At 50.5% G+C, this 11,554-nt stretch overlaps 1 protein-coding gene across 1 annotated transcript; it reads right to left on the bottom strand.

Moving 5' to 3' along the window:
* Positions 1 to 4: 4 nt before the first annotated feature.
* Positions 5 to 11,217, bottom strand: slc6a15 (solute carrier family 6 member 15). The gene is made up of 12 exons (XM_003967765.3): positions 11,066 to 11,217; positions 9,495 to 9,983; positions 6,855 to 7,012; positions 6,639 to 6,765; positions 6,372 to 6,553; positions 4,465 to 4,575; positions 3,499 to 3,740; positions 3,227 to 3,416; positions 2,846 to 3,038; positions 2,611 to 2,770; positions 2,241 to 2,403; positions 5 to 1,822 (listed from the first exon to the last, which is right to left on the bottom strand). The coding sequence occupies exons 2-12, from the start codon at positions 9,796 to 9,798 to the stop codon at positions 1,454 to 1,456; spliced, it is 2,199 nt and encodes a 732-aa protein (XP_003967814.2). The 5' UTR covers positions 9,799 to 9,983; positions 11,066 to 11,217; the 3' UTR covers positions 5 to 1,453.
* Positions 11,218 to 11,554: the final 337 nt, after the last annotated feature.

Genomic DNA, 11,554 nt, shown 5'->3' with positions numbered 1-11,554 from the left:
AAGGGAGACGAAAAATGTGTCGATAGATGAGCAGGAAATGCAAACGGAGGAAGAAGCCAAAGTCAGGAAGGAAAATCTTCCATATTTGATTATTTATTCTCGTCTGAATGCTGGGAGGCTCTGAAGCTGCCTTAAAGAAGCATGAATGCACGTGGCCGCCCCGTAAAGGAATAAAGCCTATTTTATGTATTTTAACCACATTTTGAGTTTTTTTTTCATCTGTTTATTCACATTAACTTAGTCCAGATGGTTTAAGAGCTGAAAGGACGTTAATAAAATAGTTTATTATTAATTTAAACCTCTACTGCAGGACTCTAGTCAGGAACAAGACCAAGAAACCATATTTTGCCAGTATGGGTCATATTTCATGTTTAATCTTGACGTTGGGGGGAAGCTGGATGTCCGACTACTTGAAAAAAGTATTTACATGAAAAAAAAACCATTAGTACAAAAAAAATAAGATATTGATGAGTTAAAGATTGATGTATGTCTGAACCTTAAAAAGTTTTCTGATTTCCAAACTATCATGATAAATATATTCAGATTTATATTCTATTTACAAAATACTTAAATATACAGTGCTGATCACTGCACAGGTTTATAGACGTGTTGCAGTGCGACGGCATCACATACGCGCACGTGGCCAGACGGAGCAGTTGCTGCCTCCAGTTTTGACACGTCTGTAACAGAAATGTCGTGGACTCTCGGGGGAAAGGGACGATAATTGACCCAATCGTGCACACATGGCCACGTGGAAGAACATCTCAGTGAGAAATACTGTAATTATGTAATGACAGTTTTCACGGCGGCGTGCACGTCTTGGGCTTTCAGTGTAATCGGACCACCAGTGTCCTGACAGTTGTGAGCAGCTAGCTTTCATCTGTACAGTACAACTCATTTACAATTGGTGTCAGTTGAAGAAATGTTTTCTTTTCATACAGTGTAACAACAGGACCGTTTAGGGCTCATCAGCCAACAACACCGAAGACAAAGACTTTTTGGATCCGATTAGCTCGCCCGTGTAAGCTAACCGACGTTTAAAAATATGAATATTCCGTCAGCTGATTTCCTGGCTTGAGGACGTGAAGCCACGAGAACAAAAACGACATCTGGATGACAGCTGCTCTTGTTTTAGTGCCATCTTATATGAGGGTGGGGAAGGAGGGGCTTATTCCCTTACCGTCACCTGTCAGCAGGGGGCGACACACGCACTATTTGAATTGGCTCTAGCGACCGGCCGCTTACATGGGAACAGGATAACGATGGATCCAGTGATGCTTGTGGGAACAGGACAGTCATGAGAGGTTCAGAGACGACAGATGGGACAGCAACTACGTATCTACAATGATATACAGCACAAGTCAAATATACATAAAAGATACTAAAAGCACGCTGAGGAGGGGGGAGGGGTAGGCGCAGACAGTCGGTCCGTCCGTCCCGGTCTGACTCTAGTCTACAGGTCCGACTCGGGCACATCCTGCATGTCAACCATCAGGTAGCCGACGGTACAGTGGCCATTGGGCACGTGATCCGCGTCAGGTCCGCCGCCGCCGCTCTGCTTGCTATAGATGATGTCGCCGAGCGGGAGAGCGCTGGGCGTCGTGCCGCGGATCAGGCTGGTGTCGTCGTCGTCTCCCGGCGGGGGGCTCTCCTTGATGATGCGGCCCTTCTTGTAGGAGACGGAGGAGAGGCTGCTGTTGTCCTTGATGATGTTGAAGTAGCGCAGCAAAAAGACGACGGGCACCGGCATGATGGCCATGATCACCAGGGAGATGCAGATGACGATGGCCCAGGGGGGGTAGCGCAGTTCCTTCACCTTACCCTGGGAGACAGACAGGAGGCTCGTCGTTAACTTAACTTTATCTTTTGTTTTGTTGTGTAAGTGCCAAAAAGGAACCTTCAGCCTCTAACTAGTCAGGTGGCCTTTGCTAGTGATACGTGTGTCCATTTAAATCGTGTTTTTGGACGTGGGGTGAATCCCTTCCCCGTCCAGGTCGCTGTGTTTGCTCAGGTGAGGTAAAGACACCCCCCCCCCCCCCCCCCCCGTGTGTCCCGCATGGACGCCGTCGCTCCGGCTTCCTCACGCCGTGTATCAGTGGTAGACTACACATCCTGTTGATTGTCCGCAGGTTAAAAGACGCCTGGACGCTCATCGACTTTGAACCCTCGTCTGCTTTAAACTGGTTCCAGCTTTCTGGGAGACTGGCCCCTGGAGACTGGGGCCCCAGATGTTTACTCACCTCTTCCCGTATCCAGGCATTGTAGCTGGTGGGCGTCATGATCATCTGGATGAAGCTGGCGGCCATGAGGATCAGCAGCAGGTTGGGCGTGATGTACTTCCACAGGTAGTAGTAGCAGCGGTACGGCGTGAAGCCCAACATGTCCTTCAAGTCTTCAAAGAATCTGAGGAGGAGGCAGAGCGCCAGGGGTGAGTTCTCACGCGAAATCATGAGATGGATTTTAATCCTCGGATAAATCACGAGACAGGATTTTGGGCGGCTGCTGTTCTCCACGACAGCAGCCGCCCAAAATTAGAGAGAATTAGAGATTAGAGAAGTTTGTGCCTTTTCCCTTCGAGCTCCGCCAGTTCACCACTGTTGGGTTCCTTACTTGTCGGTGCCGTAGACCCAGGCCACGGCCACGTTCTCCAGGATGACCACCATGAGCAGAGGCAGTGTAGCGGAGTAGTCGTCAAACATGGTCACGTAGTAATTCCCTGAGCGCTGGACAAAGATGATGCCGATGCAGAAGGCCAGGACACAGACTCCCACTGCGGCAGGAAGGACGCGTCAGACGGGTCAGTTAGGGGCTGCGGCCGCGGACACAACAGACCTCAAAGTCTCACCGGTGAGGAGTTCCTTGCGGATTTTACAGGTGTCCATCAGCGGCGTGAGGATGCCCTCGATGGTGCCGAACATGCTGCCCAGACCCAGGTTCACCAGCATGAGGAAGAACATGACGGACCAGAAGGGGGAGGCTGGGAAATGGGTCATGGCCTCCGTGAAGGCGATGAAGGCCAGGCCTGTGCCTTCGACCACCTGGAAAGGGAAGGGGGGGGGGGGTGGAAGCAGCGTGATGAAAAGGGGCGGAGTTTGAGACTGACAGCCCACGCCTGTCGTCATGGTAACCGGCTGTAACAAGTGATCTGAGGTAAAGTCGTGGTTGACAGCGGAGCTCTCACATAACAGACTAGTTAAAGCTAGTTAAGAATCCCTTCTGCACCCACCTTGTTGAGCTCCTTCTCAATGTTGCAGGATTCCAGGCCCAGTTCCTGGAACCCGCTCCCATGGAAGCCATTGATGGCCTCGTACAGTTGCTGGTACTCCTCAGCCGTGACCTGCGTGAGGTTCATGTGCTGGGGGATCATGCTCTCATTAATGCTGGTCCCTCGCAAATCCAGGATCCGCTCCATGTTCCTGCAGCAAAGGTTTCTAGAGTCACGACCGCCAACCTCAACAGCAGGCAGCACTGATGGTGATGAGGTGGTGAGACACTCACGCTGAGACACACTTGTTGTTCATGATGTTGGCCTTGAAGCCCAGCACCGCGAACACCACCAGGGTGGCCAGCACGGAGGTGAGGAAGTTGATGAGAGACACCAGGACGGCGTCAAAGTGGCAGTTGTTGTCCCGCTTGTTGTAGCTGGAGAAGGCGATGACGCCGCCGAAGCCCAGGCCCAGGGCGAAGAACACCTGCGTGGCGGCGTCTCGCCACACTTTGGGCTCCAGCATGATCTCCAGCTGAAAACACAACATTTGAAATGGAATAAGGTCTCAGGGATTAAAGGATACAGAGCTAAGGCGTTGCCTCGTTTGGCCGCAGAGATTGGGTCAAACATTCTCCGGTGGAATTTCAGTGTTTTATTACGAGTAGCTGAGTAACTGGCGGGAATTAATTAAACTGTAAATCAATGACGAGTTTGTGCCTCAGCTGAAAACCTCCTTCCCTGCTTGAAATGACCTCTTTATAACGTGAATCACTGAGGTCCTCTCACCCTCTGTGGCAAACTCAAAAATGAATCAGATGCAAGTCAAATGTGCGCTAATGTGAGCTGGCTGTTGTTGTTCGAATACACACGCGCACACACACTCTGTCGGTGTTTGAAGTCATGAGGTCTTGGCTGATGGCAGATTCACGAGGCAGACTGCTGTGAAGCAGCTCACATAAAGGCCGCGTTACCGTTTCCACGGTGACACATATTACACAGTCCCCCGGCAGCATCAGACGCCGGCCGAGCTTTTCTTTGACCCACAACTATTTTTATCAATTAGGTTTTGTCTAAATTTAGCCCCAAAGTGGCTTCACTGACAGCTCTGACAGCGTTTTATCCTCAAAGTTCCAAAAATAGAAGCCCTGATGTGTGATTTTCTTTGCTGCGGGGCTAAAACAGAGGAAAAGACTCCAACTGGGACGTGAGGCATCAGCAGAAACAAAGCCTGGCGGGAGGTCGATCTGTACGGATACCTTGGGTGTGAACATGTGGCGAATCCCAACCATGGAGCCCTCCAGGAACAGAGCGCGCACCAGGAAGCAGATCAGCACCAGGTAGGGGAACAAGGAGCTGAAGTACATCACCTGCAGACCAACAAAACATCCGTTACATCAGCGGAATACTCAGGAAGGCTTCCCCAAACAGGGAAGAGGGGAACACGTGTGGCGTTTGTGTGTCGCCGCCCTGCTGGCCGCCCCGGTCCAGCTGTGGCCCTAATTAGACAGACGGCGCCGTGAGCCAGTTATTTGCAAATTCCCGACTTCAACTCCGTGTTTGATGAGCGACGAACTACTGAAGCTAACATTAAATCATGGCGTGGATGCTTCAGAGGCTGGCGTGCACGTGGCAGCGTGCAGGAACCCGCCGTAGGATCTAGTAAAGGGTGACTTAAAACCAACACTGGCCCTGATTATAAAGTTAAACATTAGAATTATAACAAACCTTCGTACCCGCTGTTTCATTTAGCACACTGGGTTCAGATTTACTGCCCTATATCTGTGCGCTACATCAGGGTCCAGGTCCAGTTCCACCAGCATGTTTAACAGTCAGGAGAAGATGGAGTCAAGGTTCAGGGCTTTGCCTCCTCCTCAGCCTCCCCAGCTGCAGGACTCCCAGAGATTAGACTCCCAGAAATGTTTAAGAACACATCGGTGGTCACAACAAGCGAGCGGGCGTAACGATAAAGCACAAGTCTGCTGCTCTGCAATCTCATCCTAGCACCTGCTCATGTGAATCACACACACACACACACACACACCAATCATGGCGCCACACCCCTCCACCCTTCCCTACACTCTTGACAATCAAGCCAAGCCGAAAGAGCGCGCGTCACCATGGGAACCGGACGGCCCGACCCCATTCACGCCCACCCACACACACACGCGGGGTGGGTGCAGATGGTGGTGGGGAGATTCTTTGGCGAAGGCTTTTGTGGCCAACAGCAGAGAGGACATTAATATTCTTTTGTGCCACCCGGCGCTGATTAAACTTCAAAAACACCGGTGGACCACAGACATCCATCTTTTCTCTGGCTCCATTTTGTCCTTTCAGACTCTCAGATAGTTGCTGGAAAACTGTGTGGTTACAGTAGAGGGCTCCTGGGAAGCTTTGGGAAGCTCTGGGAATGCACCTTATCTCTGATTTTGCTTCCATATCGGCAATATTTATTCAGTTAGAAAGTAGATTGTATTAGAACAGATGTCTTCAGCACGAAGCGTGTAAATCAATATCAATGTCAACTGACACTTTTTTGGGTTTTAGCTCCAAACATTCTCGACAGGTTTGGAGCAGCCGATTCATCAATGCAGCTAAACATCTGAATGAAATGTGCTGCTCAATCCAATTAATGAGTTAAACGCAGTATAAAAATCCTAGTGGAACTCCAGAGTTGGGGATTAGATCTCTGGATTATTGGTATCAGGAGCTTTTGCACTACAGGGCCGCAGCCTCTTAGGTTCCACCCCACATTTTGTTGTCCCAGAACGGCGGCCTGACATGAGAATGGTGGATAATACCAAAATCAAAGCTGGGAAGATTAAAAAGTGTGACCATTTTTCCAATTAGTGTGATCCTGACTGTGACCTTGGAAGTAAAATGGCTAATTCCTGTCACATGATATAAGAAGAGCCAGATCACCTGTGAAAGGGGGGGAGGAGCCAAACAATCTGCAAACAAACGCCGACCTTTAGCTACAGCTACTGACAGCTTCGTTAAAGTTAAAATGAGCCCGTCCACATCCTGCACAGTCACATGACCTCCTCTTTAGCTACATCCCCACTTAACAGGCCAGTTTGGTTGAGCTTAGCTCAGCACAAATGTCCAGTTCCATTGATTAAAGCCTTAAAGAGATGCGAAGAAGCTGTGGAACGCAAAAAACTACCTTCCCGGATGACTTGATTCCCTTGATCATGGCGAGGCAAACCAGGATCCAGCTGGCCAGCAGGGACAATGTCATCTTCCAGTTGACTCCTCCACCCTCGTTGATGTTGTCGGAGATGTCCAGGGTCTTGCGGTACCAGTAGTAAGTGGTGGCTGAGCTCTTCTCACACTCGGGCTCCACATCTGTGAAGGCAACCGCCACACTTGTCATGTCCCGCCTGCCAAAAGGCCAACGAGGGCTGTTAACCACGGGCGGCACTGAGCTCACATGTGAAGGTCTTGTTCTTGATGAGCGGACACTCGTGCCATGGCAGCGGCTGCTGGAAGGACTGGGAGAAGTAGAAGAAGCTCCAGCTGATGATGACGTTATAGTAGAGCGCCACAAAGAAACACACCTGCAGGGGTCACAAAGAGGAGCAGGAGAAGGCCGTCACTACCAAAGCGCTACGCAAGCCTATCTGATAATAACATATGTAACACTCACCACACAGCTAGCAAACCCGATGCCACCCAGGCGAGGGCTGATATAGTTCCACACCCCAATGCTGCCCCTGCGAATGCGCTGTCCCACAGCCAGTTCCAGGAAGAACAGAGGGATTCCGATCAATATAAGCAGGATGAGATACGGGATCAGGTAAGCTCCTGCAAAGAGTTAACAAAGGCAGCGGCGGGTGAGACGCAAGAAGGGGAAAGTGTGTCATCAGATCGCATCACTTCCTGGAAACAGCCGTCGTTTACTCATCGCTCAACTGTAACACCTGGGGGGGGGGGGGCAGAAAGGAAGCTGCCAGCGCTTTTCTGGGTTAAGCAGAACCAACCCCGGTGACCATGATGCCGGTGATGTCGGTGGCGGGGGGGGGGGTGTTACTGAGAGCTTTGAGATTATTTGACTGAAGAGTTTCTTTAAAAAGTCCCGCTCGGCAGCCTTTGCTGTCGCAGGTGAAGTGTGAGCGTGAGTGTGAGCGTGAGCGTGAGAGCCCTGCAGTGTTTCCCATGAGTGATCACGCAGCGACATCATTGTTTAGGATCCGTGTCGTGCACGTGGAGCCTTCTGCTTGTTTTCCCAGCATGCTCATTTCCTGAGTCCTGATGCTGCTGAAGAAGTCACTGATTGTGTTGGGCAGCTGTGTGTTGTTGCTTTCTAATATTAAAACATCTAAATCTGGCCAGTCTGGGGGAAAGGCTTCACATCAGTCAGCATCCACCCCCCGCGTCGCCATTGTTTCCTTTAAAGGCATCAAAGGTCCCTCCCTCCTCACTTATAGGCCACTTTTGAAAGAGTCCATTTCCTCTTGTCAAATACATTAGTTTCCCTCTCGATTCCACTTGTGGGAACGGTACTGTAAAAGAGGGTTGTTAAACAAGGAAGTGATTATATCCCCCTGACATCTTAATAAAAATATCTTTAATGTTGCAAAACACCAATATTTGCATGCTCCCATTTTAAGGAGTCTCTATCCCAATATTTGAACATTTGCATAAGCCCAAACTGCAGGCGAAGGTATTTAAGAGCCTGTTTTTAACCCTTTGTAAGGTTTTTAAAAGGTGTGTGTGTGTTGACAGATCAGACACTTCACACACACAACTTTATTCGTTCACCTGACGACGAACATGTGTTTGCCTCCACACAAAGTGAAGTTCCAAAGCACGGTTAGCTTGATGCTAACATCAGTCTTCTGGACGACGGTAGTTTAGCAGCAGGCAACAATCATCCAGAAATGATGACGTGCTCGATCATTTTGAGCCGTTTCTGCAGAACTGGTTTGCAGACGCACGCACAGCCCGTGATAATTGAGTTGGGAGGGCTGCAGTTATGCTCACACCTGGACGCCAGCTCTAACAGAACGCTCGCCGGCGTTTGGCACACTCGAACGCTTTAATTACCATCTCAATGAGCTTCTCGCCTGTTTTCTCCCACAGAAACGTTGGGCCATGTCGGACTCACACATTCCTCGATTTACAAAGTCATAAATAAGTCCGGTAAGAAAGGGCCGCCCGTTCTAATTTATCTGCACGTCAACCCGAGACGGAGGCCGTTTGTCAAGCTGACTTTTATGAACATTGACCAGTTGAGGGTTGGACAAAATGCTCATTTTTATTAACCAATGCCTCAGTTGCTGATGGCCACGGAGGAGCCCACACGAGGTTCTTTTAGCTTTTGATTTGATAGCTTTGAAGTATCCTGTTCAAAGGTTCCATTGTGGGAACGGTCTGTGTGAAGAACAGGACTATGACCGGAACCTCGCTCATTCTCCAGGAGAGGAGACGTGGAGAAGGAACAGGCCAAGGAAACAAACACAGGATCAGGTTTGAAAGGCGATCCTGTTGGGAGTTTTCCCTCCCCTTCTGTTTCCAGGCTGGGCGGGGCTGCTTCCTGGTTCATCTACACACCTGCATCTCACCTCCAGATGATCACCTGCCTCCTGATTTAAGAGACTTCGGCCCCTGAGCGCTCCGGATTGCACCTTTGTTTGGGATTCCTGCTTCCATCTCCAAACTCAAAGAGTTTTCCAACTTTAGTTCTTTGTGGGATTCAGCGGCCACATTTTCTGTTTGAATCTACTTGATCCTGTGTGTGTGTGTGTGTGTGTGTGTGTGTGTGTGTGTGTGTGTGTGATCCCGTCTGAATAAACCAGATGAGCGTCAGTCAGTGGCTCCTCTAATCTCACCCGAGTGGGACTCAACACAAGTGACAGAGTGCATGCTGGGAAATGGTGTCTACAGTGGACCTGTGCACATGGCGGAGGGTTCTGTTTCCTGTCACATGACCTGAATGTGGTTTTTGCCCCCCCAGGGGGGCGTTTCACACCTGCCGGCACCTTAAACTCCACCCTCCCGTTCCCGACTGATCATACATTGGGCCATCTATGGAATGAGGTGGACGCCACTGGAGGCTTAAACCAGACAGAATCATTGGCTCGTAGAAACACTGGGCCTGTTACGCATTCCTCCATTGTGTAATAAGTCATTATTAATACCAACTGCTTATTTTTCAAGGTTTTTCTTCATGTGAAATGAGTCAGAGTGCGGTGTTTCGCCCGTCTAGAACCCCAGGTTGTTACTGTGGTTGCCACATAAATGTCTCCTGCTTATATAATGCGTGGTGGAACCACTGAGAACTTACCGCCACCGTTCTTCTGACACAGGTAGGGGAACCTCCACACGTTGCCGAGGCCCACAGAGAAGCCGACCTGGGCCAGGATGTACTGGAGCTTGCTGTTCCAGGCCGGGCGCTCCTCCTCCGCCTCGATGTCCGACCCCCCCTCCTCCACATCACTTTCCTTCTGCTCCACCTCATGGTTGGCGATGATCAGCGAGGTCTTCTTGAAGGAATCGTCACAGGCGTCCTCGTTGGAAAGGAGGTCTTTGACAGACTCTTTGACATCATCGTCAAGTTCTCTCTTGACGGCCTTGCTGTTTTTTGGCATTTGACAAAGCAATAAGGGCAGAGGGTGGAATGTCTTTACGGTTGGAGGAGGCCGTCACTTCTGGGACGTTTGTGCAAAGAGTCTGGAGTGTTCAGAGGTAGAAGGCTACGAAGGCCACGAGGAGACCGAGACACTTGGCGAAGGTTGAAACGAGCAGCTCGTTGCTTTATTTCATCAGAACCTGTCTGTGAAGCAGAGGGGAAAGAGGTCGGTTAGTCAAGCCGTTGGACTCCGGCTGAGCCCTCCTCAGACGGGCCAGCAGCCCAGGGTCAGGCTGAGCCCCCCTCAGACGGGCCAGCAGCCCAGGGTCAGGCTGAGCCCCCCTCAGACGGGCCAGCAGCCCAGGGTCAGGCTGAGCCCCCCTCAGACGGGCCAGCAGCCCAGGGTCAGGCTGAACCCAGCTGCAGGGGCGTCAGAACCTGTCCATGAGGACCATGAACTCAGATTTGAGGACAGGGGCAGTCGGGGCCAGTGGCAGGAGGCTCCTGCCGCCTCCATAGTTAAATGACCAGATTTGCATAAGAACCCAAACACACCTTGGAGCCACAAATCTCCGGGAGGAGGGAGGGAATGATGGAGCGTTCTCTTTACATGTACACTTTAGAGCCGAGGAATCCAAGGGTGTGGACTCATGGCAGCATTCCCAGCCCGTCCATGCCCACAGCGTGGTGCCTCTCTCCTTTCACTCCGCTTTTAAAGAAATTCCCAAGAAATTCGGGAACATATCCCACCGCGATTCAGCAGAAATTCACCCCCCCCACCCCCCACCCCCCAACACACACGCCAACCCAAGGATTAAGTGATTAATAGATTTCCTTTAACGCTGCCTGATTAGCCTGGTTTGTGTGTGAGAAAGGCCGTTGTTTCACAATCCTGCGACCGGAACACAGCAGCCCAGCGGACCGGTCCAATTATGACCATTTATCCGGAGGCTGCGATGGGAAGAAAGAGCCACGATGGCTGCGGCACAAGAGAACCCGCACGTGTCGGGGTCAGACACCGCAGAAGGGCTTGTCTTTCCCGCACATGACTCGGAGGTGATGACTCAACCCTAACAATGCGGATGCAGCTCCGGAACATTTACGGCCCAACAGAATTAAAGGCCCATCACCGATGACCAATGACCGTCCCTCCCGCCTAAGACTTCATGACATCCTCGAGCGGTGTTTCATCATTCAGTCGGAGTCACATCCCGCGCAACAGCCCCGCGCGCCCACGCACTCTCCCGCTCCATGAAATGAATGGAGATACGGTGATGGGTACTCACCGGTCACGAAATTCTTTTTTCTTCTCAAGGAATGAAATTATGAGAGCACATGCACGGTGGTGACATGTCCACTTGCTGGCGTGAGCGCGCTGGTTGCAATGGGGGACCTCGGAGCAGCGGGCACGCTTTTCAGAGAGAGGCCGGGGATTTAACCATGTAGAGGCGGGGTGTTCCCACAATGGAATTTATTTTTTAAAACTTATGCAGATTATTTTGGATTATTCATAAACATAATGAGACTCATGGTATCATTATGTTTATGAATAAAACAGTGTCGGTCGAAGAGACGGAATGTGTTTAATCAGGTTTATTTTTATTTCCTGCCTCCCCCGGAATCGCTGGATTGGTACGATCCACTACGCAACTCGAAGCATGTCTCTGTTTGTAAACGCCCGTTTCCTGCCATGATATATATTTTAAAAATCGGCCCCAAAGACTTAATTTAATATCTTCTTTTCATATCGGAATACAACCGACTGTATTTAGATG

This window comes from Takifugu rubripes, chromosome 9 (genome assembly GCF_901000725.2).
Source record: "Takifugu rubripes chromosome 9, fTakRub1.2, whole genome shotgun sequence".
NCBI classification, from domain to species: domain Eukaryota; kingdom Metazoa; phylum Chordata; class Actinopteri; order Tetraodontiformes; family Tetraodontidae; genus Takifugu; species Takifugu rubripes.
Note: the sequence above shows the minus strand (reverse complement) of the source record. Positions and strands in the feature narration are given on the sequence as shown.

What these genes read in the sequence shown, in the direction of transcription:
- slc6a15 (XM_003967765.3), bottom strand. Translation starts at nt 9,798, where the DNA reads ATGCCAAAAAACAGCAAGGCCGTCAAGAGAGAACTTGACGATGATGTC. An exon ending in TCGGGTTTGCTAGCTGTGTG is followed by an intron (nt 6,766 to 6,854) that starts GTGAGTGTTACA and finishes TGACCCCTGCAG; the next exon opens with GTGTGTTTCTTTGTGGCGCT. An exon ending in CCGCAAGGAACTCCTCACCG is followed by an intron (nt 2,771 to 2,845) that starts GTGAGACTTTGA and finishes TTCCTGCCGCAG; the next exon opens with TGGGAGTCTGTGTCCTGGCC.